The sequence below is a fragment of the Mus pahari genome, chromosome 16 (assembly GCF_900095145.1).
Source record: "Mus pahari chromosome 16, PAHARI_EIJ_v1.1, whole genome shotgun sequence".
NCBI classification, from domain to species: Eukaryota; Metazoa; Chordata; class Mammalia; order Rodentia; family Muridae; genus Mus; species Mus pahari.
Window position 1 is genome coordinate 63,392,042 of NC_034605.1, and position 27,198 is coordinate 63,419,239.

The 27,198-nt window shown below is 48.7% G+C and overlaps 1 protein-coding gene across 6 annotated transcripts in view; it reads left to right on the top strand.

The window, feature by feature from the left end:
- Dapk1 (death associated protein kinase 1) overlaps positions 1-27,198 on the top strand; it is a 168,147-nt gene that overhangs the window by 135,189 nt on the left and 5,760 nt on the right. For all 6 annotated transcript variants that reach the window (XM_029547439.1, XM_021215999.1, XM_021216000.1 and 3 more), the window contains 8 exons: positions 2,428-2,526; positions 6,818-6,895; positions 15,520-15,742; positions 16,578-16,766; positions 18,602-18,799; positions 19,675-19,813; positions 21,528-21,648; positions 26,914-27,102. In XM_029547439.1, coding sequence (XP_029403299.1) covers positions 2,428-2,526; positions 6,818-6,895; positions 15,520-15,742; positions 16,578-16,766; positions 18,602-18,799; positions 19,675-19,813; positions 21,528-21,648; positions 26,914-27,102 — 1,236 coding nt within the window. The remainder of the gene's footprint in view (positions 1-2,427; positions 2,527-6,817; positions 6,896-15,519; positions 15,743-16,577; positions 16,767-18,601; positions 18,800-19,674; positions 19,814-21,527; positions 21,649-26,913; positions 27,103-27,198) is intronic.

Sequence of the window (27,198 nt, forward strand, 5' to 3'; positions counted from 1 at the left end):
TCTTACTAGATTAGATCCCTCCAGAGAGAAACCTGACNATTCAAATCCTGTCCCTCTTAGACTAAGGGGGTAAGGACTTGTCACTCTGTGGTGACATTTCTTCATGCTTTATTTGAAGACTGGGGCGGTTTTGTTTTTAACCCAGCGAGAAAGAAAGGGACAACACTGTCTCTAAGGTCCAACCTCATAGGTCACCCTTATCCCACAGACAGATAAGAGTATTCACAGCAATGTGTACACACACACACACACACACACACACACACACACACACACACTCCCCTGGGATGAGCCATGGGCATCAGCTGTGATTGGTGTCTTACTGCACAGCCCAGGCATTTGAGGAGGTGAGGATTTGGCCATGGGTGTTTCTACTTTTAGGCTGCCTTTAGAAAACCAAACACAACACAAAGTAGCAAACTCACTGGTCACCATGTCACCATCCCTGCTAGGGCAGGCGCAGGGCAGGCAGGAGGTGCTGCGGACACAGGGGAAAGAATCCAAAGAAGTTAGGACTTCAGACAGAGCCTGCACGCATAGCTCCCTAAGATCTGTGGTGAAAATACAGCACGGGACTGCAGGTCCTGAGCACAGAGGTGATGGGAGAGTGGGAGAAATGCTGGAAGGAGACCTCGTGTCCAGATAGGAAAGGCCTGGGCTATAACACTAAGGAGTTTGAGTTATGTGATAGCCAGGCGTAACACCTGGAATGGATTGGAACACTCTCTCCATTGCAGTTCCCTGCAGGCTGGCTGCAGGAGTCTCTGAGTTGAATAGCATTTAGGCTTTCAAAAGTTGTGTCACAGATTTCATTACAGATGAAAACCACCGCTAGGGCGGGAGAGATGGCTCAGCGGTTAGGAGCACTGACTGCTCTTCCGAAGGTCCTGAGTTCAAATCCCAGCAACCACATGGTGGCTCACAACCATCCATAATGAGATCTGACGCCCTCTTCTGAGGTATCTGAAGGCAACAACAGTGTACTTACATATAATAAATAAAATCCCTCTTTACAAAACCACCACTAACTGTAAGCTAATAACATAATGTGGCATGTGGTCATGTCTCAGCCCTTCCAGTGATCTGTCTCTTCAGATTCATAGAGCCAGGAGGGAAACGCTCCAACGTGTTAATGGAGAAAATCTCAAGAAGCGATGTTGAGGATTTAATTTTCTAACACACTCCTATCTTAAACGCTTAACACGACAATGTATTGACCCATGCAAAAAATAAACACTCTGCAAGCAGAGATTGCCAAGCACTGACTCTTTACATCCCCTGTAGTGGCTCGGTGATTTCTATTCATGGCTTCTACAGAGCCAATGAGTTTGCTATTTCACTGTTGTATTTGTGGATCATCCTACCCCCCAGACTTAGCAACCTTTGAGAAATAGAAAACAACCAAGGAGAGGAGCCCCCTGTCCTCCCTTCATCCTTACGTGACTGCAGCCACGAGGGTGTGTGCGGTAACTGATATTGCACCGCTTCTGTGACTATAGATTGGATGCCTCCCTCCCTCCCCTGTTCCACACAATTACTTTTAAGCCTAAACGTCAGAAAGTAATTACTTTACATGTGTGCATATTTCGTCTGCATGGATGACTGCACCGCAAGTGTGCCTGGTGCTGACTGGAGTCAGATAGGGTGTTGGATCCTCTGAACCTGGAGTGAGGGATGGATGGTTGTGAGCCACTGTGGGAGTGCTGGGTTCTCTGGAAGAACAGCTGGTTCACTTAACTATGGAGTCAACTCTCCAGACTCTATTTCCAAGACCATTGCTTCTTGGTGTAGATGCCACTAACTTCTGAGGGAAGACTTGCAAAGACAGGGTGTCAACGAGAGGAAGCCCACCAGTCTAATGTCCTGGCTGTGACATGCTTGGAGGAGATATTCACCACATACCCCTCAAACCTTAAGATAGCCGTCGCTACCCCTGGGGGTTCACTGCAGTACCCCAGGGTGTATGGTGCACAGTCTGAGAACCATAGGCCTACGAACCATAGTAGGCATGATGACCTCGAAGCTCCACGACCCCCTAAGAGTGCCCCCTGCAGCTCCCTTCCTTCTCCCTCCCTGGTGGGTGAATAGTAACTCTGTGGTGCAGACAGATGCACATGCATGCCTGGGCGGGCACTCACGCTCTTACCTTGCTCTCTGCCAGCCCAGCAGGTAACTTGGTTACCCTGTGGCTAACCTCCTCGTTCATCCTCTGAAGGTGAATTTGGAGCTAGACTTTCAACTTCAAAGCGCTTGAAAAACTGCCTGGCAGACCTGCCTCAGTGGGAGCTAGAACCTCCTGTTTGGTTCTGTTGGTCCCAGTCCCCTTATGTAATGCCGTTTCTCCCCAACAATGGCTGTGAACTAGCGCCTTTCACAGACAGCAGCCGTGAGAACGCTTGTGGTATTTTTTTTTTTTTCTCTTCCCAGTATGGTCGGACCCCTCTCCACCTTGCAGCCAACAACGGGATCCTGGATGTGGTCCGCTACCTCTGTCTGATGGGCGCCAACGTGGAAGCTCTAACCTCGGTGAGTACCAGGCAGGGGCAGGTGTCTGGCCTCGGAGAGCCATGGAAACTTCTTGTGCCTCAAGGGCACAGGGGGAAAGGTATTGCCTGGCAACTGCATTCTAAAGCAGACAGGCTGCTATTAAGCTCTAACCCTCCGCTGCAGTTACATAAACATTTGCCCACACAGACCTAGTTTAATATCTAGTTAATGTTTCATCCCTTCTCATCTCGCCAGCCCCGCTCCGCCAGCGACCCGCCGGTTCACACTGGCCTTTTGTTTACCGTGTTACACAACAGTGCCTCTTAGCTTTCTATTCCACGTATGGATTTCTCTTTCATAAGTGCTTCCCGTTGGCCCCAGGGTGCAAGAGGCCCTGTGCCCTGTGGGAGGAGCTGGATCCCCTGAGTGGTCTTGGAGGGTCATGAATAGCCTGGAGGCAAAGGGCTGGTGTCTACTGTTTAGAGTCTGCCTTTGCTGCTGGGACTGAAAATTATTTCTAAGTAAGATGTAGTCCATCCCTCTGGCTTCTCATTTCGGGCTTAACGCCGTCCTCCTGCCCCCCACTCCTCAGAAGAAACTGTTTGGTTCATATTTCATAAAATAAACACCATAGATAAGAGTTTGGCCAACAAGGTGAAGTGGCAGTTCAGTTGTAGCCATGAACTATTGCTTGATATGTTGCTGGCCCAACTTCTGTGTGTGGGGTCTTGACGTTTGAAGATCTGAACTTCACCGACAGTCTTGAAGGAGATCACATGGTGTTTGATGTGTCACCTCACCCGAGGCTTTGAGGTTCTTGGAGATCTTCAAAGTCTTAAGCAAGCTGGCCCTTGGAGCTCCATCTAGCCATTTGTTTTTGTAAATGAAAATTCACTGAGGCACAGCTATGCTCATCCATTTATAGCATTGTCTTTGGCTATCCATGCTGCTGAGGCCCAGACGCTTGGCATGGTCCTCCAGTGTGTGTGTGTGTGTGTGTGTGTGTGCGCGTGTGCGTGCGCGCGCGCGTCAACCTATGATGTAGTTCATTCTTCTCTGTCTGTATGTAGGTCTTGGCTCCCTGTCTGTGTGTAGGTCTTTGCAGTACTGTTCACTCTCAAGATGTAACGGGCCTCTCTCTCTCTCTCTCTCTCTCTCTCTATATATATATATATATATATATATATATATATCAGATGATACCCTATGGGAAATAAAAACCAGGTGACTCTGAAGATGCTATCAGCTGTTGGATCCAGATTTGTGTGCAGCCTCTGGTCCCTTCGTGTTGCTCTGTGAGCCCATGGCCCTCCCCCTCACTCTTTCCCTCAGTGCCTGTCTTCACGGTTCCCCGCCATACCCTGCTTATACCGCCTTCCCATCTCCCACCTCTTTCAGCTTCTAGAGAGGCTTTAGCGTTTCCTGTCTGTGCTAAGCCTTGTCATTTACTCAGACAGATGCCCCACACAGAGAAACTTCTAGAAAATGAGAGAGGGGCACTGATCAAAGAGTCTTGACCATCAGTAGACTCGGGGTGGAGCAAGAGTGATGTCAGATAAGGGCGGGGACTGGGAGGTGGGTGAAACTGATTGACAGCTCTGCAGCAGCTGCTGGTCAGGGAGTCTGGCAGCTGAGTAGTCAGGAAGTGGGCGTGGCTCATGGAGTCTGGCAGCTGAGTAGTCAGGAAGTGGGCGTGGCTCATGAAAAGCATTAGGTTAGGAGGCCTGAGCTTGGTGACCACCCACTCCTGTACAGATGACAGGAACCATGCTAGAAACAGAATTGAGAGGCTACCATCAGTAAACAGGCCTGGTGGGCATCTGGCCTCCTAGCAGGCAGGGGAAGCAAGCAGCTTCCTCTTTCAGCAGTGATGACTTCGCTTGAGGAGTGGGATGACCGTGGACCGGGGACATCACTGAGAGACAAAGAAAGGCCAGAACATGTCTGTCCTTCTGAATTTTCTAGCAGCCACATTAAAGAAGCAGCAGACGAAAGGGCTTTCAGCAGTGTGTATGAAATCTCACTTCAATAGGAGGAATTTGAGAGTATTACTATTTCTCATATTCTCTTATCGGTACTGAGTTTTTAGTGCCTTGTACGTTCTGTGCTGACAGTCATCTTTTCAGAATCACATTTCAGACCCGTGGCTGCGGATGCTGCCCTGTGGGACAGCCAGCCAGAGCTGTTAACTTTTTCTGGCTTCCGAGATGACTGTACAGATAACATTTGGCTCCATAGCGCCCCCTCGTGTCAGCTTTAGATTCTGAGCGCTCCTGGCTTCTCCACCACCATCTCTGCAGAGACCCCAGTCACCTTTTAGGAGCTGCTTTATTATTATTATTATTATTATTATTATTATTATTATTATAAACTAAAACAAAGATGACGAAAGAAGCGATCAGGTGTGGTGGCGCTCGCCTTTGATACGAGCGCTTAAGAGGTAGAAGAAGGTAAATCTTTGAGTTCCAGGCCATCCTTGTCTACATAGAGAGTTCTAGGCCAGCCAGAGGTAGGTAGTGAGACCTTGTCTCCAAAATAAAATAAAACAGTGTGTGGTCAAAATGATCAAAGCGTGGTAAATCTGCTGTAGTCCTACCCAGGCACGAAACAACTTTGGGAGTCACCCCAGGAACCAGTGGCTCGAGTCCATGGTGCCTGCTCTCTGGATGTTACCCACCTCTGACTTCTCTCTTCCCCTCACTGTCTTCTCAACCTGCTGAGCAGGCACCAGTGGCTCCTGTTAACCCTCTTTCTTCTCTTTGGCTCTTCGACCTTCAGTGCTCACGATTCTCTTCTGCCTCTGTCTGCCCATGACTCTTCTTCCTGCTCTCTCTAGGACGCTTGCCCTACTGTCTAGCCTCCCTTCCCTACTCTCTGGGCCCCAGACTTGCAGCTCTCCTTGAACACCCAGGCTTGCCACCATGTCTCGGGACTTGCATGACCTCAGAGCTCAGCCTTGGGTACCACCTCGGAAAGTCTGAGGGACCCCTATTCTGTACCTCTTCCTCAATGCCTAGCTCATCAAAGGCATCCCGTGCAAGTGAAGCCACGAGTGTCCAGTAAGGAACTCGGTTCAGTCCAGAGCAAAGGAGAAGTTCTAGCCTGCCTGTTGGATCCGTCTCAGGACTTTAGGGACATAGTAAGAATGGGGTGGCTCTGACTTCACAGCACCGCTTTGTGGAACACACACCCGAGCGAGAGATTCAGCCTGGGGAGAGCATTCATTCACAGCTTGGCAATTTTGTCCCCAGAAGACACGTGGACTTATCTGGAAACGTGGTTGATTTTTAAGCTGGAGGTTGAGGAATGTCACTGGTGCCTTGGTAGACCACAGAGGTGTTATTCACACTGTATAAGGCTGATAGTGGCTTTCCACAGCAGAGAATGACATAGTCCAGCAGGGCCAAGAGGAAGACTTGCTGGTCCAGAGAGGCCCCATATGTATCTCAAGAACAACTTGAGCTGAGGACCTGGGAGGTTGGCAGGTAGACAGGATGTCCCAACTCTTCATGGGACGACTCACTCCAAATGCAGATAATGAAACCATAGACTTTTTTTTTTTTCTCTTAAAAAGGTGTCTTCATTTTTTTTTTTTGAAGGTTGGATTTTTAGGGCTGCATAAAACTTTAGCTGAACAGTGGTATCTATCTTCCTTGGTGTCAAGGGGACACAGCCACAGCTCCTGTCCCCACAAGGGACTGTGATATCATGCAGTTCACATGATCCACTGAGAACTTGATCAGGCTTGGACTGGAAGGTTCTCAGGAGATGTGCATGTTCATGGTATAGACATAAGAGTAGGTCCCTTCATATGAAACTACAGCTCCGTGAAAAGTCTCTAACAGTAAATGTCACAGTGCTGTGGGCCCTTAGGTCTCTGCTTTGTGTTTTTGAGCAACCTTAAATCAACCTGTGCTAGACTAAGCGTCCTTTGGAAGGTACAGTGATTAGCAGCCATGGTGTAGACCAGGTTTATATGCGTGAGAACTGAAAGATTAGAGCTTACAGTGAAGCAGACACTCTAGACTGCTGCCATAGAGACAGAAGTTCAGGCAGGGACGGGATAGTCAGAGGAGAATGGGTATGCTCTGAGTCCATGCATTGAGCATTTTTCTCTTGACACCTCCGGGACACTACTGCATTTCTTGGATGGGCATTTTTCCTTCCTGAGCCACTAAATAAAATAAGGATTCCCTAGACGAGGAAACAGGCCAGGACCTAAGAGTTTGTCCAACTTTCTTCTGACCCTGCTGTGCCTTCCATTTCTTCACTGAGCTAGCACGTGGGGGTCCCATGCAGCTCTGTGACACTGATCATCTGTCTCCCACAGGATGGCAAGACGGCCGAGGACCTCGCCAAGGCAGAACAGCACGAGCATGTGGCAGGGCTCCTGGCAAGACTGCGGAAGGTGAGCCTTCACTGGAGGTCCTCAGCTTGCTGTTCTGTGAGAGAAGTTCTTGGTGTTTTCCTTACTAGAAGGAGGCATTGGACATAGGTTTGGGGAGATCATCTTTCCTTGTCCTGTCAGTTGGCACACACGCATAAATGTCTACAGGGTTTCTTCTACAGTTGTTGTAAAGACACATTTGGGGGCTGGAGGGATGGGCTCAGTGGTTAAGGGCAATGGTTGCTCTTGCAGAGAACCAGGGTTCAATTCTTAGCACCTACATGGGCGCTCATTTGTAAGCCCTATGTTTACAGGATATCCAGCACCCCCTGCTGGCCTCTTGGAGCACCAGGCATGCAGGCCATGCACAGACAGACACAGACTAGTCTGATGCTCTCCCCATCGCTTGCTGGTTTTGTTTACCCAGCCCTCTCTGTGCTAGCCACCCCCACGGTGGAGGGGGAAGAACACTGCTGCTGTCCCTCTCCTATTTTGTTTCGAGTTTCCAGGTATCAGTTAATCTCCTGTTTATCAAATCACAGCACTGTAAAGTTTATAAAAACAGAAAAATAAGTAAACACAGGTGAAAGATTTGCAACCCACATGATATATCAAGAGACTTAAAAAAAAAAATGCCCAAACCCTTTTGGTTAAGATATCTATCTGTTTGTTAACACACAAAGATGCTCACTACAGTCCTATTTAAAATGTAGTAGCAAAAGTTAGTTAGCCATGTCGGGTTACCAACACTCATATGTAGGGAGTTGTCATAGAGAACGGGGTGTTGTTTGGCTTTTAGAAATACTTACAAAGAGGAAGTCAGTACACGAGTTTAATGCCTGGGACGTTTCTAGGCTGAAGCAAAAGGATCCGTTTTAACCCTTAGCCTGGATCTGGGGCTGTAGCTCAGTTGGTAGAGAGCTTACGGAGTATTCAGGAAGACTTGACCTCCATTCGTAGCATGGAGGGGCCGGTTTTCTCCCTGTGGCTTGCTCAGCCTGCTTTCTTATGAAACCCCAGACCACCTGCCCAAGGGTAGCACTACCCATAGGGGACTGGACTTTCCCAAATGAATGGAGAAAATGCCTCACATGTCAGTTTAATGGAGGCAATTCTTCAATCGTGGGTCCCTCTTCTGAGGCGACTATAATTTATATCAAGTTGGCAAGAACTAGTAAGCCTAGGCAGCCTGGATTTTGAGCCCAGCCCGATGGAGCTCTTGCTGGGTGAACTGACCCATGGCTCCCCAGCTCTGTGCCTTAGCATCGGCATCCGGCCCATGGGAAGAGGAGCCAGCTCAGAGAATGGTAATGAGCGCTGAACGCTGTCCTGAGAACAGCACCTGTACGCAGTGAGCACCCACCGCGTGGTGTCCTCTGTGGTTGGCACAGCACCCTGAAGAGCGTTTTTAGAGTGGACCATGGCAAGTGTGGTGGGGGCCCTGAACTCCTGTGACTGGCACTGACATTTTACATCCCCAGGGTTCACAGAGGAGAATGTTCCTACGGGACGGCAATCCTCAAAGACATGGAGAGGAGTTAGTGCAAAGCTGAGAGTCCCACATCATGAGATCTCCATCTACATCCTTGGTCTTTCTGCAGGCGCGGGTGCGGGGCCTTTGTGGTGTGTATTTCCAGCCAGTCAGGGACATCTCAGCCTGCGCTGAGCCACCCTGCCTAGTCACAGGTCACAGTGTGCTGAGCTGGGGCTTCTGTTCCATCAGGCAGGGTTTTATAAAATTCTTGTTCAACAGGACACACAGCCTCATTGTCCTCCACGTGACTCTAGGCCTCAGTTCAGGGAAGTGGGGAGGCTGCAGTGTCCGCTGTGCTCTCTGCCTTCCCGCCGTGCTCCTCAGTAGCCTTCACCAGGGTGCTCCTGCCATTCATTGCAGGTGGGCGGGACATCCTGTCTTTGTAGAATACTTCCGTCCCTGGTCTCCTCTCTGTTTCTCACTTTCTTTGTGTGGAAACCAAAGATTACCTCTACACACTGTGCAGTGTTCTCTGCCTGTGTTAGAGCCACTCATGAGAGAAGTGGTTCTTGACGCCTCCCTCATTTGGGTACCGTACATTCGGTGTGGTCTGTGCCTAGGGAGTTTTCAGAGGTTTTCACTCCTGGGAATGTAGTTTTGAACCTTTGCTGTGAAGGAAATAAGGACTGGCCTATGGAAGTAAAACCAAAGCCATTTTACTACTGGCTGTGGTAGAAGCCCATGTGAGAGTCAAAGAGTCTGTGTCCATCCCTGTGTGGCGAGGAGGAGCTGGCACAGGACCAGGGAGGGCTTTGGAGCCTCGCATTAAGGGGACCTTAGGAGTTTCTCTTCTAGAAGGAGTTAGACTCCAGGCCAAGGCCAGGACTAAGAAACACCAGGCAGGGCTGAGCTGTATGGAGCCTGCACTGGCCCAGTTCAATATGGAGGACTTGAGACATTTGGTACCACCTCTGAGAGCTAGCCACAGGTGTCTCCTTCCAGCTCGGTGACATCACTCTGGGTTCCTGTAGTTGGATGTGGCAGGAATGCTTACAGCATATGATCCCGTAGACCCCTCATGTGAGTCTCCTCTCTCTGGAGCTTGGTGTTTGGTGGGCTCTGGAAGCCCCACATCTGCCCTCTGGCTGTTCCTCCCCAGAGGAACTAACAGGAAGAAGCTGTGCCTTCTCTCCTATCTCGTGCAGATAGATTACCTACCAGGAAACAGCCCATTCAGTCCTCCACTGAACCGACCTGGTGCCTAGCCAGACCCAGTCTCTTCACCTTAATGCAAGGAAAGGCAAGGTCCTAGGGAGTGGTCTGTGTGTGGTAGGGAGTGAGTGGGCTGTGTGCGGTAGCCGTGGTCTTGAAGTGCATTTTCTTTGCCTCTGTTCCTTTGAGTTCCATGATTATCAGGGCTTTGGGGACTTGGGTGACTTGATTGGTCTCATTAGTCAGATTTTCCCCTTAAACCGATATTAAAAGTAGCCCCGTTCGTTCTTTTAAACCCAAGCATAAGACACTGAGGAGGTGCTCAGGAATGTTTTGGGAAATGGACAGTGTTGGGTATTGGCCATAATTAAAATTCACCGAGAGTGAAGGACATTTGCATAATTAGTATTCTCACTCCCTCCACTTGGGCCTAACAGCTTCCGAAATGTGCTGGAAGCCGCTGCTGCCTCTTCTCAGGGCCCTTATCTGGCTTCTCCAGATTGCCTGTAGCTTCCTTTCCAGCTTGGGGGTTTAGTCATCTTCCCTTTGGGGAAAGTGAAAGCTAATTTGCCAAGGGAAACGTGCTGAAGAAAGAAAGCTGTAAACCCAGAGACCTGCCAGGTTTGGACTGTGGGTCTCAGATCTGGAGGAGCGGCAGGGAGACCCGCTAGTGGAAGCACTTACAGCCAATGTGCTGCTGAGCTTGGATGGGACCATGCAGGCTAGCTGCTCTCTGAGTCTTGGGTAGGATCACTTCTTTTTTTTTTTTTTTAAAGATTTATTTATTTATTTAAGTACACTATAGCTGTCTTCAGACACTCCAGAAGAGGGCGTCAGATCTTGTTACGGATGGTTGTGAGCCACCATGTGGTTGCTGGGATTTGAACTCTGGATCTTCAGAAGAGCAGTCGGGTGCTCTTACTCACTGAGCCATCTCACCAGCCCCCACTTCTTGAGCAAGCACTTAAAGCAAGCGACGGAAGCCGATCGGTGGTGAGTGTAACCTGTGTTACAAACCCACCTTCACAGCCGCCCGGAAGGTTCACGTTCATAAACCTGCACACTCCTAGTGTTGGGAGGTGTGCTATCTTACATGTCCAGCTCACTCCAAGCACCCACCCAAACCTTGAATCCCTTGGGCCTTGTGTGCAGCCCAATCACACTCACAGACCCAAGGGACACATACTGGGGGACATTGTAGGGCCTGAGAAAACTTGCAGTAGCACAGTGGTCCCAGCTTGCTACTCCTCCTGGGTGCTGAGTGAACAAGCTCTTACCAGCTCCTTCCAGCCCCATCATGGAGGGCTTGGCCAGGGTGGGTTTGTGGCCAGATCTAATCTCAGAGCTCCTGCTCCGGCCTCACTTTGGTGGGCTATGTAATATTGTGCTTCCTTCCAAACCAATTAACACACGTAGCACCCGCCTGCTACCGCTGGCTATCGCTGGCGTGGTACCATTCATTAGGATAGGAAAACAGTTTCCTGGGTTGGTGAAAACTGCTTTTCAGGGAGACCCCCTCTGGGCTCCTCAGCTTGTCCCTACTATGCCATCTGGTGGCCAAAACTGAGAATGCGCTGACCACCAGTGGAGGGCTATCAGAAACTTCAGTCAAGGGAAGGTTGTATTAATGTTGAGATTCTAAAGTAAAGAGGATGAGGTTAGATTCCCACAGGCATGAGAACACCTGAGGCTGCTTTCCCTTTTCCTGCTTTTCAAGACTGTAGTATATTCTGCCCACCTCAATGACAAAATGGCTCTCCTGGCTTATGGTCTAAAACAGTAGTTCTCAACCCATGGGTTTCGACCCCTCTGGTGTTTCAAATGACCCTTTCATAGGAGTCCCTTAAGGCTATCAGAAAACACGGATATTTTCAGCATGATTCATAACAGCAGAAAAATCAGTTGTAAAGTAGCAACAAAAATAATTTTTATGGTGGGGCGGCACCACAACATGAGGAACTGTAGTGAAAGATCATAGCATTAGGAAGGTTAAGAACCCAGCCAGATTTGCCATCTCTTGGTGGACAGAAAAGAAAATACGAAAGGGACCTGGGCACAGGTAGGAAGCAGGTGACATAGGGTTCTGATGCCCCTGGGTCCCCACTTGAGAAGTGAGAACACGTGTTTGCTTGTGTGGTGGCCCAGAGTCTAGGGCCTCATAAAAAGCCAAGGTGTACATTAAACAAACTGTTGCTTTCTTTGATAAGACAGGATGCCTCGAGTCAGTTAGTCGAGGAGTAGCTTGTTGGCATGAGATTCAAAGATGACCACGGCCTCCTCCAATTAAGACTCATCAGCCAAGAACAGCACTTCTAAGCAAAAGTTTTAGACCAACGGTAGCTCTTGGGATGCAGGTGACCATGCTCCATTGCTCCCAGCAGTGGATGCGTTTGTCTCTGAAATGAAATCACAACAAGGTACAAAATCGGCATGCCACAACCCCACGAAGATGTAAGTAGGGAGGGCCTTTTTCTCATTTTGCACACTTTACTAGTGATGGTTTATAAATCTTAATAAAGTCAAGAAGCCCCCACAGCTACATTGTGTTTGAGCAGGAACCCAGTAGGTCCATGTCTTCCCAGTGAGATGGCTACGGATGGCTGTGTGAGCCTCTGTTTGAGCCTCCAGCACGCAGCCTGAGAGTGCGCTTCTGTCTGCATGTCTTTATCTATTTCTCCCCGCTGCTTGTCTCCCTTTCACACTCCAGGATGGGTAGAGGATGCAGTAGTTGATTCCGCTCTGATCCATGTTCTTGGGTCTCAGTTTCCTTATCTAAAAGGGGAGGATCAGGAAGCTTTTGTGGCCATCGAGAGTCACGGCATGCCTTCTGTATGGCATCCCGCTGATCTGAAGTGAGTTCCTTACCTAAGAACAGCATGCAGACTTCTCAGTAGACTCACCAATGCAAAGGTGACAGACTTGGAAGGGGAACATGTCTCAGTGAACCTGCTGGGACATGAGGCGCAGTGCTGGTGATCTAGGGAGAGCCTGCCATGGTCTTGGAGTGACTGCGAATCTTTACCAATTGGATGGTTGGCATGACAACTCAAACAGCATGGTTTCAGGGCTACCAGGGACCTGAGAGTCTCAATGAATAAAGGCAAAACAAAATTTTAAATAGGTCCAGGAAGATGGCTTGAGAAATAAAGCTGTCTGCCATCAAGTCTGAGGAGAAGTCTAAGGAAAGGAGAAAACTGTTCCTCACAAGCTGTCCCTTGATGTCTTTTTGCATATGTGCAATAGCACACACACACACACACACACACACACACACACACACACAGTAAATACATATAAATATAAGTATTAAAATATTTAAATACTTTGTGAGCAAGCCACCAATTTATAAGATACTTGTAATCTTGGAAAACCCTACAGTCTACTCCAGAACCTCAGGTTATGTGCACAAATGTAGCTAAGTCTTAAGCTGAGATGACTCTAAACAAGATCTGTCTTCTGTGTAAATCCTGACCAAGTGCCCAGAAGTCCCTGGGAACCCAGGATATTGTTCACTGTGGGAGGTATAGACACACATTCATTCCAGTGCCCCAGCATCCACATTTTGTGGGATCTTAAATACAGCGCTCTCTCCATAGTGTCCACCAGGGGGCAGTGTCACCAGTACCGAGAAAGGGCTGATTGTAACCTTTTGGGGGTTATATGCCCCTGTAAACCACATTGTAATTAACAGAAAAAGCAATAGTGGCTCAGTGGGGAGAGGTCAGCAGGATCCTCTCATCTCAGGACTTAGAACCAAGCCAGATGTGCGTCTGTCTTAGTCAGGGTTTTTATTCCTGCACAAACATCATGACCAAGAAGCAAGTTGGGGAGGAAAGGGTTTATTTGGCTTAACTTCCACACTGCTGTTCATCACCATGGAAGTCAGGACTGGAACTCAAGCAGGTCAAGAAGCAGGAGATGATGCAGAGGCCATGGAGGGATGTTCTTTACTGGCTTGCCTCCCCTGGCTTGCTCAGCCTGCTTTCTTATAGAATCCAAGACTACCAGCCCAGAGATGGTCCCACCCACAAGGGGCCTCTCCCCCTTGATCACTAATTGAGGAAATGCCCTACAGCTGGATCTCATGGGGGCATTTCCCCAACTAAAGCTCCTTTCTCTGTGATAACTCCAACTGTGTCAAGTTGACACAAAGCTAGTCAGTACAGCGTCTCAGTGAGATACCCTGTCATGGATCTCCTCTGAGAGGTGCCAGTTCTGTTTGTTAATCATAATCTTTGTGCCAGGGCTAAGACACTAACTCTGCCTTCTACTGGGTTCCTGATCTTGCCTAGAGCTCAGGCTGTTGGGGTCATGATGGAGATCCTCACATGGATCAAGCCTGCTGGAATGGAAGCTTGCAGGAGGAGGTGAAGGGCAAGATGAATTTTGTGGAGTGCCTGGATGTTAGGCTACATCAGAGGGAAACTCCTGCAGCCCAATGAGGGAGGAGACATGTAATATCTATGTGCAATAGCTTCAAACAGATCCTCATTAGAGAAAGGACATGTGATGATAAAAACAAGGCAGGTGGGGAGGACAGGATGAGAGAGACCTTGTGGTGTGGAGGATGCCTGAGCACACAGACTTGAGGTGATGGCTTGTATATGCTTGGGCTAAGGAAAGGCACTATTAGGAAATGTGGCCCTGTTGAAGTAGGTGTGTCACTGTGGGTGTGGGTTTAAGACCCTCGTCCTAGCTGCCTAGAAGTTAGTCTTCCACTAGCAGCCTTCAGATGAAGATGTAGAACTCTCAGCTCCTCCTGCACATGCCTGCCTGGATGCTGCCATGCCTTGATGATAATGGACTGAACCTCTGAACCTGTAAGCCAGTCCGAATTAAATGTCATCCTCATAAGAGTTGCCTTGATCATGGTGTCTGTTCACAGCAGTGAAACCCTAAGACACTTAAGGTAACTTAAGGTAACCTCTCTGAACATGCTGTACCTCTTGATAAAGACATCTCGTCCAGGGCACATATGGTAGGCCCCAAGTCGGTGTGTCCACACGGCTGTATCTCTTCCAGATGATGGGTCTGGTGGTCTGAATTTCTAAGTTCTCGGCACGGAGCTCCCTACTTGGAGGCCGCTGTGTTTATGGACAGATGCACGTCTGAGTCAGTCCGAGGACTGGCTTGTTCTGGGGAGAGTTGTGCTTCTCCCTACAGGTCCAAGAAAGAACAGAATAAGACCACTCTGCTGCTCTTCAGCCCCCCCCCCCACAGCACACACTGACTTGTGATGTCTTCTCTCCAGTCTCATAAAAGAGTAGGCTCTGCCCTCTTGTCATGTAGCCATAAAGAAACTAGATCTTTCAAACATACCAGAAGAGGCCCTACTCTCTTGTGACAGGAACCAGCCTTTTCATACAAACAGAGACAGGCCCTGCATGTACCGTGACATTGACCCTCAAGGCGCCACGTGGCAGCCCAGAGAGAGGCAGGCAGGCTTTACCCGTTTACGACGTGACTATATCACCAGTGCCCCAGCCTCTCCACACAGAGGAACAGGCCCCTAGGTGATCTGACAGGCTCATCTTATTTCATGCCATGTCTCATGGTCATGCTTCGCAGGGTTTTTCCACTCAATCTGTTAGGATCCAGATGCCATGGAAACGGGCAGATGCAGAGACAGAGGGCAGAGGTTGTCAGATGGCAAGGGTAGTGACTGCTAATGGGGTGGGGGGCAGTGACCAAAGATCTCCGAACTGAGGGAGCAGGGATGGGGACAACAACACCGGATAGACTAGAGTCCCTGAATCCCACACTTCCAACAGTGACTGCAATGCCATGTGTCTTCCTGAGTTTAAAGACAGTTTCGTTGGAAACCATAAAGTAACGTATCCCCAGCTAGAGTAGTAAGTACAGACCCAGGACCAGAAAACCTGAGTTATCATGGGGTGTAGCCTGCTCAGAGCTTCATTTTTCCCATGACTGAGAACACGGCCTCTCATTCTTCCGTCAGGACACACACCGAGGACTCTTCATCCAGCAACTCCGACCCACCCAGAATCTCCAGCCCAGAATCAAGCTCAAACTGTTTGGCCATTCGGGATCAGGGAAATCCACCCTGGTGGAATCTCTCAAGTGTGGGCTGTTAAGGAGTTTCTTCAGAAGGCGCCGGCCCAGACTGTCCTCTACCAACTCCACCCGCTTCCCACCGTCGCCCCTGGCTGCTAAGCCAACAGGTAGGCACTCCAGGTGGTGGCCATAAGTCCTGAAGTTGTTGGGTTCTGCATTTTCCAGGGGAGAGATGCTCGGAGCAAAGGCTGAGGCCTTAGCCAAGATACACATACTTCCTCACTGGAGGAACCCACCGGCCTCCTGATGTGAGACACACCGGGTGGTGACAGACTGCTGGGGACTTGGGAACTCACAAACTCTTGTCACTGGCTGTCACATGTCTCACTCAGTTTTATAGCTCCCTTGGGGGGCTCTGGATGTTACCTTGTGTCTGTACAGGATTAGAAGGAAACCTGCAGCCTCTTGAGAGGAACTGTTGACAGCCAGCCTAGGAAATTGCTAATGACCCTCAGACCAAAAGAGGTTCTCCCTCCAAGTCTACCTCCTGTTACCACTAGAGGGCAGTAGTCAACAACTTTTTTTTTCCCCCTGTAATTTCATAAGCTATTACTCTTATCTTGCTACCAACAAGCCTGTCCTGGCCTTCTATATATGATGAACACTTACCACTGAGGCATAGGAAGGAAAGGCCACCTGCCAAATACTGTCTGCCATCCTCTGCTAGCTTGAGCCCATAGCTGGCTAATCATGTTCACTCTCCCGGGTGGTTGTCATGGACAAGGTTGCTGGGCATGTGACATGGCTAGGGATGCTCTAGGGAGGCTTGGAGTCTGTGGAAAGATACATTGATGCATGCGTGTATCTAACTCCCCCTACCCCGCAGTCCTGCCTTTCCTTGGGCCCATCTCCGCCCCTTTCACCCCATCTTCCCCTCCCTTCTCTTGCTGCCTGCCTTGGCGTCCCTACACCACGTGTGAGTGTTCGCCCTCTGGTCTGCAGTCTCCGTGAGCATTAACAACCTGTGCCCTGGCTGCGAGAACGTGAGCGTGAGGAGCCGCAGCATGATGTTCGAGCCGGGCCTCACCAAAGGGATGCTGGAAGTGTTCGTGGCTCCGTCTCACCACCTCCACTGCTCGACTGATGACCAGTCCACCAAAGCCGTCGACATCCAGAACGCTTATTTGAATGGTACGCCCTCCTTGTCCCAAGGAAAGGAACTTGGTTTTCCTTTCGCAGGGCTCTGAGTCACTACCCAAAGGGAGCTTTTACCCAGTGCTATCTGCAGACTAGTAAAGGGCTAACGCAGGCTGGCTTACATGCCTGAAAAATAAAACTACACGGTAGGGAGCTGTCAGCACCTGGTGGCAAAGCACCTAACACTCAGTGGGTGTTTAATAAATGACCGGTTGGTTGGGTAGTACCTATTGAAATGTTTAGTGGGTTTCTAATGATGCACACAGCCCCTCACAATTTGATAAGGCAAGTTTGAAAAGGTGATGTTTAAGCACATGAGCAGTCATACCGAATGCTGTGACATCACGGGGAATTCTCTGCGTGTCTTCTTGTTGCGTGTTTACTTTATGAGACAAGGGCTGAGGAAGAACCAGAGAGTGGGGAAGTAGCCAACCTCTTTATAATAATCAAATCTCAAGGGCACTAAAGTGACAGGCCCGTGTTAACTTCTTCCTGAGGGCCTTGCGCCCCAGCTCCTCCCACCATGCCCCACCTCTCCACCCTGTCACTGGAGCCTCAGGCAAGGCAAACCATGCCTCAGCAGGAACTCGGTTTGATGGGGATGCTGAGAGGGTACGAGGAGGGATGTGTCAGAGCCTGCTGTCATGGGAGGCTCTCAGAAGACAGCAAGATCACATTGTGTCCCTTCTGCACTGTGACAGGACATCATCATCTCCAGGTGTGTCCCATCTATACTGGAATGTGGCTCAGGTGCCACCAGTTAGACATACCGGTGAAGCCCTGTGATTATCCTGTACTGGTGAGAAACATCTCACAGCTGAAACTGTGATTATTTAACATTGAGAATCACCTCGGAGCTCTGTAAGAAAATAGGCTGCGGGGTCCTCCATGGCTTCCCCAGAGATAACAATGCTACTTGGTTAGGGGACCCAGTTAGAGAGCTCCTGGTTCCAATGACCAGAATTAAAGTCCGTGTCCACTTCTGTCATTTCAAGCCATGTGTCCTTCCTGGTTCCCAGGACAGAACTGGACAGGCAGCATGGAAAAAAGGATGGGCTCGTATTTGGGCCTCACCCACAAAATCATCACCATCAAGCAGGCCTCCAGGGCTGAAAGTTCTATTTCTGTTTCTAGAACTTTCCACGCTAGGCTGAGCTGCCAATTAGAGGATGTGTGCATTAGAAGCCGTGTGGTTCTGGGTGTTCAGCTCATTTTGCTGTGGAATCTGACAGGACTGATCTTTGCTTCCCCTGACTGGATCGCATCCTCTTTGTATAATCATAGGAAAGCAGAAGAGAAAAAGTCAAAGTTTGTTTGTATACTCAGACACGTCCACATCTGCATCGGGTCCCATACACCTGTAGCACACAGAAACATCTGCAGGGGATTCAGAGTCGGTATGCTGCAGATATAGCCAAAGCTATCCTGATGAAAGCCCTTCGGAGGGAGCCATTTAGACATAGGAGGGAGAGAGACAGGGGTGTGTGCGTGGTAGAGGTTAGGGAGCACCGGATATGGGGAGCACTGAATATGAGGAGCACTAACTGTGGGGAGCACCAGATATGGGGAGCACCGGATGTAGGGAGCACCGGATATGAGGAGCACCAGATATGGGGAACACTGGATATGAGGAGCATCAGATATGGGGAGCACCAGATATGGGGAACACTGGATATGAGGAGCATCAGATATAGGGAGCATTATATTAAGTCACTGGGTACTTACATAGACACATGCTGCAGATGTCACTAGCCCTGTGCTAAGCGGGCTAAGAGTGACTAATGTTACATGGGTGTTTCCCGATTGCAGCCTTTGTTTTCTTCCTGCAGGAGTTGGTGATTTCAGTGTGTGGGAGTTCTCTGGAAACCCTGTGTACTTCTGTTGCTATGACTACTTTGCTGCCAACGATCCCACGTCCATCCACGTCATCGTTTTCAGTCTCGAAGAACCCTACGAGATCCAGCTGAACCAAGTGATTTTCTGGCTTAGTTTCTTGAAGTCTCTGGTCCCAGTTGAAGAACCCATAGGTGAGCCAGGCCCTTCCTTCCTTTTCCCTGAGATGCTTCTATTGGGGTGCACGTGCTGGCTACACTCAGACCCTACAGAATGGCGCTCCCAGCTGTGGCTTCGTCCCAGTCCTGAGCCATCCTTGATAGCCACTTCTCTCCTCCGATGCACTTCATGGCTAAGGGCATCACTGACTACACAGTGGACTCTTCCATCCACGGCTCCTGCTCCCTTCTGGAAAGTCCTGGGGCATTCATCAGCAGAAGGGTTATCCTTCCGTCTGCAGCTCCATGCAGTCTTGGTGAGAAGGATCAGATGGCCTGGCCTCAGCACACTGGCCAGAGGAGAGGGTGACGGAATGGACTTTGTGTCCGTCGAGATTTATTGCAAGTGTATTCATTGTCCCTGGTGCAGGGTGACGTTCAGTAGCCAGCTTCTGTCCCCAGAGAGCTCATGCTTAGAACCTCAGCTGGCTGACCTCCAGAGGATGCCGTTTTGCCTCTTATTTCTCCCTTCTCACATCTCTTTAAAAACACTCTGTGAGGAATGGCTCTGCCTGTGTGAGTTGGAGACAGTTTCTCTCTGGGCTGTGTCAGATGTATGGCTACATTTGGAAAGGTTCCCTTCCCGCTGCCCCACCTCCCTGCTACGCCTTGGTTGTCCTTTTCCCACCTGCATGTCAAAGCCTGTTTAAAGACACCCCCAAGAGCTGCTTTCTGTGCTTGTGGTCTGCTGAGCTCTCTAGCGGAGGATTGGGACCAGGGGCCACACTCCATGATGTGTCACTCCCTTGAGTCTGTGCGCAGGTGGCACATGACCTGTGCAGGTGGTCTAGGCGTGAGGCCAGCAGCCAGAGCGGAGAGGAGGCTCTCACAAGGTATACTTTCTCCCTCAGCGTTTGGAGGCAAGCTGAAGAACCCTCTCCGAGTTGTCCTGGTTGCCACACATGCTGACATCATGAACATCCCTCGGCCTGCTGGAGGCGAGTTTGGATATGACAAGGATACATCCTTGCTGAAAGAGATCAGAAACAGGTGAGGGCTGGGTGCTGGTGGGAACAGGTGAGGGCTGGGTGCTGGTGGGAACAGGTGAGGGCTGGCTGCTGGTGGGAACAGGTGGGGGCTGGCTGCTGGTGGGAACAGGTGAGGGCTGGCTGCTGGTGGGAACAGGTGGGGGCAGCTTCCTGGTGGGAACAGGTGGGGGCAGCCTCCTGGTGTGAACAGGTAAGGATAGCATCTTGGTGGATGGGTTGAGCATCCGGGCTGTGGGATGGGTCCGATGAGATGATGGGGCAAAGGACATGTGTCCACGCTGGGTGGACTGGTGTGTGGTAGCTGAAGGAACTTTCATCACTGATTGATCCTTTGTTGAGTTTTTCATTTCCATCAAAACAATGTGTACGCTTGCAACAAATCTCTCTAGATGCAGAGAGACCATGGTCAAAGGCCACAGCCCGTTCTCCTCTTCTCACCCAGCACCCCACACAGACTTCTGCTCTCATCCATATTCATTTCCCAACATGTAAGTTGTAGACACCTGCTGAGTTAGGAAATTGCTTCTGTTAACATCCAGCTCCATAATGGGTCAGGATGGGATGAAAAGGAAGAATAGAAGAGATCAGAGCGCTTTTCCCAGCAGTGTGATCGTACAAGCCCTTTGCTTCTCTTATAAAGGAGTGTGAAAGCATAACTTTTTAAACTTAGAGTCAGTTAGTAATGTTCGGTGCTGTAACAATATGCCTGAAGTTGGGTAGGTAATAATAAAAAGGTGTATTTAGCTTGGGAGAGAAGTCTAAACCCCAGTCCTTGTGACGTCCCCTGGATGACATAACTTCCTGCCGTGTGACATCATGGTGGAGAGCATGTAAGGACAGGAATTCAGAGAGGTTCAGGGAATAGGCTCTCTAGAGACTTCACAGGTCCCACAGAAGCTACTTCATTAACACACATCACCACACTGGGGCCAGAGCTTCTGTAACCGGCATCCCTGGAGGACAGACCACGTGCAAACTGTAGCAGGCTTCAAGGCTCCATCAACAAGTTTGAAGTCGGGGTCTGGAGAGACAGCTTAGCAGTTACGGGCACTTGCTGCTTTTCAAGAAGACCCGAATTTGGTTCCCAGCAACCACACATGCAGCTGCCTGTAACTCCAGCTCTAGGGAATCTAATGCCCCCTTGTGGCCTCTGTGGGCTCCCAAACACAGATGGTATGTATATACACACAGATACATACACAGGAATAAAAGTACAAACAAGTCTTTGAAACATAAAGCTGAACTTGCAGCTTCCTGTAACATGCTAGCTCTTAGGTGTTGAATGATCAGTGAGAGATACAGTCTGTTTTCTTCCGCTGTGCAAAGAGGTCTTATGTGACTATTTTAAATTAGAGGTGTAACTTTCTTACTCTGCTTGTGATCTTAGCCCTATACCACCAGCAGCACTTCCTCCCCTCCCTTGGAAAGCTAATATATCATCTTCTGCATTAGGAAGCTCTGACATCTTTCTACGTTCTTTTCCTCTACCTGTGCTGAAGCCCCAGACTCCCGATTGTGTGATTGAGGGAGTATACTGACGTACCAGAGGGACCAGCAGGATTCACACAACAGCGGGGACAGAGAGACTCTTCAGGGTCCCCATGACCCTTCCTCTTTTCCTCCCATCAGCCACTAGAGCCAGTAGGAACATGGCCCCCTTACAAGGGAAGACTAAAGTTGACTGAGAGCTGATGTCACTCCTGCTCTTGCCATAGGTTTGGGAATGACCTTCATGTCTCAAACAAGCTGTTTGTCCTGGATGCAGGAGCGTCTGGGTCTAAGGACATTAAGGTTCTTCGCAATCACCTGCAAGAAATACGGAGCCAGATTGTCTCGGTGAGTACACACGGAGGGGCCAGGACCCCACTGGCCAGCATGCTGGCTCCACTCTAGTGTCCCCAGTTTGGTTTGGTTTTCAGGAGGACAGGTAGACAGGAGAAGCCAGGACTAAGTCTGTTTCCAGGTGATATTCTTCTGTTACTCTGGAAGAGACAGAAAAAGAGGGAGAAACAGACAAGCTAGGAGATGGAGGGTTGTTATGGACAACAGTGGGCCACCTCTGAGTGCATCAAGTTCTTATCATGTCGCCTGGCTTCTTTAAATATAAAGTTTCTTTTTATAAACGACAACAGCAATTCTGATCTGCTTTATTTTAGTGTGTGTAACAAATTCAGAAAAGAAAAGTAGTCACTTAACAAAATTTACTGAAGGGTGTGTGTTGATAGGTGAAAACACACTGGATGAGACTGTGTTCTCACTGACACACTGGATGAGACTGTTCTCACTGACACATTGGATGAGACTGTTCTCACTGACACACTGGATGAGACTGTGTTCTCACTGACACATTGGATGAGACTGTGTTCTCACTGACACATTGAGTGAGACTGTGTTCTCACTGACACACTGGATGAGACTGTGTTCTCACTGACACATTGGATGAGACTGTGTTCTCACTGACACANTGGATGAGACTGTGTTCTCACTGACACATTGGATGAGACTGTGTTCTCACTGACACACTGGATGAAACTGTGTTCTCACTGACACATTGGATGAGACTGTGTTCTCACTGACACATTGGGTGAGAGTGCGTTCTCACTGACACATTGGATGAGACTGTGTTCTCACTGACACATTGGATGAGACTGTGTTCTCACTGACACATTGGGTGAGACTGTGTTCTCACTGACACATTGGGTGAGAGTGTGTTCTCACTGAAACATTGGAAGACACTAATTTCGTTGCAGGTAAAATGTGAGTGAGTGCTGCAATTTCCCCAGTTGCACAAGTGAAAGATTCCACCTAGAATCCACACGGGATGGCGGGCATTGGGATTTTCATCTTGAAATTGAAACAGGAGGAGAAAACATGTTTCAGTGGTTTTATAATCAAAACAGTTAAGGTAGCTTAGAGAGTGCCCCCCGAAATCAGAATATCCATAGAAATGCACTAGCACACCAAGAAGCTGAGCCAAAGAGATGGCTCACTTAGTAATGTGCTCAGTGCACAGAGTGTGGATCCTCAGCTCCCAGGTAAAAGCTAAGTCCACAGGTCTGCACTTGTAGTTTCAGTGCTGCGGTGTGTGTGTGTGTGTGTGTGTGTGTGTGTGTGTGTGTGTGTGTGTGGTGGGAGGAGGCAGGAGGAACCCTTAAGCTAGCCTGGTCGGCTGCATCAGTCAAACAGGAAATTCCAGGTTCAGTGAGGAACCTGTGTCAAAAAATACAGTGGAGAGTGATTGAGGAAGACGGCAGACGTGGATCTTTGGCATGTAACATATACATTGTGTGCACACACAAATGCACATACAGGCATCAAGAAAGGGAGGAAGAAAAGGGGGGGTTCAGTTTAGTAGAGAAAATGTTTACTTAATAAATGAGCACAACTGCTCACTTGCTTGGGATGAAATAAGTTGGACCATTCTGCTCATGACATATCCCTCAAGTGTATTAAAGCTTGCAAATGTATGAATGTAGAACAATAAATATCATAGTGGATTTCTGAAGCATGCCCAGCTGGAATGGGTTAAAGCAGGTACAACGTCAGATACAGGCCAAAAAACTGATGATCTCTGACCTTGTAGGAAACTTAACTCTTTCTTACTCTTCTGTGCTTCATTAAGCACTGGGGAATCTCTCTCTCTCTCTCTCTCTCTCTCTCTCTCTCTCTCTCTCTCTCTCTTTCTTTCTCTCTGGTTTTATGAGACAGGGTTTCTCTGTGTAGCCCTGGCTGTCCTGGAACTCACTTTGTAGACCAGGCTGGCCTCGAACTCAGAAATCCACCTGCCTTTGCCTCCCAAGTGCTGGGATTAAAGACATAACCCACCACTGCCTGGCTCAACTCCATCTCTTTTAATATTTACTTTATAATTCTCTGTGCTTGAATAAGTGCTGGAGAACTTAATTCTTTTACGTTATAAAGTTACGTTATAATCCTCTGGTAAGTAACATATGCTGTGTAGCACCGAGGAATTCAGGAGAGAATTTATTGCTAAGGCTCCTTTCTCTCTTGCCCAGAAGTTTTGCCTCTCACTGGGTAGGTGAGAGGGAGGCTTGGAGCAATTAACTTTTAGTGAACCAGGAAAAGAGAGTCATACAGAAGGAAAAAATTTTGTACAGGCAATATGCACAGAAACACACATATTTATAACACACACATTTTGGTCGGGCCCGACCATCAGTCTCATCAACTCCACAAGTGTTCATGCATACTTATATACGCACACCTATTCTTACATATGCATATCTATATATTTGGTGGGTGGAGCTAAAGCCTCTACAAGCAAGTTCCATTGAGCAAGCGCCAGTGCAGAAAATACTCACCTATTCTGGATGAAAAACAAGCTCCAACCTTTTGCTTAGAGAAAGAAAAAACTTCTACCCCTTTATTGAGTGTGAAAAAGCCCCGCCCTTGTCAGTAAGAAGAAACTCCCTGTGGTAAGAAGCCGTCTGTCTGCTCAGTCTGCTCTGCTGCGCTCTCCCCCTGTTCTCAGTGTACTCAGTCCTAACTCGTGTACCTTTTCAGAATACATGATCACATGGTATGCCAAACATCTTTTATCTAGAAGCTCACAATTTCAAACATAGAACCATGTCATAAACTGAGTAAGGAGTTACAACAGAGATGTTTACATGTGTTCCCATTAAGACTAATTATCAAAGTAAACATTGATTATCTGCCGATAGCTCCACAGGTCATGAAGAGTTTAAAACCATAATTCTTATGTCTAAGTGAGCATGGTTTTGTCAAGAGGCAAATCCTCTGCCTAGTGTCTCATTAATATGGGAGTTTTAAAGAGGTAAATCTAGCCACTATTTTATCTTCTGTCCTTGCACCTACAATAAATTGTTCATTCCCAGTTTATGTCCTTTGGTTATCAGATCACGGTTTCACAGCTAGCCCAGAAAGAATGTTTTCCCTGATCATAAATCTGTTTCACTCCTTCTTTCTGTCTTCGTGCAATTAGCCCGTGACATGTGAAGGTTTCCAGAGCTTTAATTGCAGCTTTCATATTACAGAGAGCTCAAAATTAATTGTATAAATTTAGGAATTCTATAGAATCATGATTAGGAATTATGAAATCAATTGGTCTATACAGCATTGCTACAAAAGAGTACATCTTCTTTGATGTGTAGAAAATCTGCCCAATGGGGTGGACTAATGCCCAGGAATTGTTATATTAATATAATAACGCCAGGAAAGGCATGTCAGCAGTAAGAATCAATCCTGAGAGGAGACTTCTGAAAGCCTTGCAGTTCAGAATTACCCATCGCAGCCATGCAAAACAATGTGTCATCTCCAGAACCTCACTTTTGTGTGCTTTTAGCCTTTTATGACAGAACCTCATTTTTGGGTGCTTTTAGCCTTTTCTGACAGAGGGGAATTTTGGAGAATGTGTTTTTAAAATAGCTTAGGACTGAGGAATCCTTCTAAAAGTTTTCAGAGGAATTATAACTATTTGAAAAGTGCTATATTTTTTTCTCATCAGAAGAAAGTCATGCAGCATAAAGCGATACATGGACGAGGGCAAATGCCAGTGCGTGGGAGGGAGGGAGGAGGGAGGGAGGGAGGGAGGGAGGGTTCCCTAGACAAAGGTTGCTAAAGTGATAAAGAGCACTGTGACTGGAAAGGCTGAACAGCCTCAGGGAGGTTCCCTTTGTCCTGAGTGAAGGGTGCAGCTCTCTCTCTCCTGAGGTGGGGCCACCTTGTACTCTGTGCTGGAGAACACCCAGGCCTCTGTCACGAGCCCTTGCTCTAGGTGTGCTTTCAGGATCCCCAGAAGACCCATCCCTGGCAAACACACCATCCCTGGCAAACACACCATCCCTGGCAAACACACCATCCCTGGCAAACACACCATCCCGGGCAAACACACCATCCCCCTTGTCTCACAGACCCTTGCTTTCCTCCTGGCATGGCACGATTTCTCAGCTGTGATAGGGAGTGGTCTGGCAGGCTTGGTCTCTCAGGGTCAGCAAGCTGTGACATGGGGACAGATACTCAGTGAAGAAGCCAGGGTCTCCTCCCAGGTCTGGATCAAAATGCCTTTCCCTCAGCACCTGGGGGCCTTTGAATCCCCCAAGCGTGACCGTGGCCTTGCCAGGATTTTTGCAGACCATTCCTCTCCAGGTGATGCCCCAGATGAGTGGTCTCCATCCTTGACAGTTTTGCCTTTTTAAAAACTTTCTTTATTCATTTTTAAAATTTGTATGCAAGTGAATGTTTTGCCTGCACACATACACACACAGAGATCCACAAAGATCGGAAGAGAATGCCAGATCTCTGGAGTGGGAGTTAGGGAAGGTACCACCATGTTGTGAGCCACCATGTTGATGCTAGAGAATGGAGCCCAGTCCCCTGAAAGAATAATAAATGCTCTAAACCCCTGAGCCAGCTCTTCAGCCCCCTCCCCCCAGCTTTGCTTTTTATAAATTAAGGAGTTGAATTAAGGTGACATAAGAAGAATTTTGTGTAGTTAATGATGTGATACCCAGGTGGTTCCCAATCAAGATGGTGTGGGATTATAGGAACGTGAATTATATGTTGGCTTGCTTTACCACCTTGATAGGTAGAAAACCAATTTTAAGTCAATTGCTAACTAACTATTGCTCTAATGGTATGGCATCAGCAGATCCTGTGAATCCACTCTGACATTGATAAAAACTCTCGTTTTTCTGTTTCACTCTGCATAACCTTACTGTTTCTGACTAAGATGATTACCTAACTCGTGAGGAGGGAGGAAGGGATTAGAGATAGAAGCTGGAGGCAGGGGAGGTATGAGTGAAGCATTAGGCACCGGTGAATGTTAGTTGAGTTCATAGTTCCTAAAATACAGCTGCAAGGACTGATTATCTCTTGCACGTAAGATCACTACCACCCCCCTCTCTGCCTAAAGACAACACTAGGCTAGTCATTGACCCAGTACTGAGCCAGTAAACCGCCGACCTATTTCCTTTCTCCTCCGGGTACGTGCTGCATGGATGGATACTGACTCTCATGGCTCTTAGAGCTCCACTGTGCTGCATGGATGGATACTGACTCTCATGGTTCTTAGAGCTTCACAGTTGTGCAGTGACTAACCTGTACCACCTGCGTGTCTAGGGGTGTCCGCCCATGACGCACCTGTGTGAGAAGATCATCTCCACGCTGCCCTCCTGGCGGAAGCTCAACGGGCCAAACCAGCTGATGTCGCTGCAGCAGTTTGTGTATGACGTGCAGGACCAGCTGAACCCCCTGGCCTCTGAGGATGACCTCAGGCGCATTGCACAACAGCTACACAGCACGGGCGAGGTGAGGCCTGGGGGTGGGCGAGCTTCGGCTGACAAAGGGTCCTGCAATGTATAATATCTCATCACAGGAGGCTCTCCTCACCCTGCCAAGCCTTCC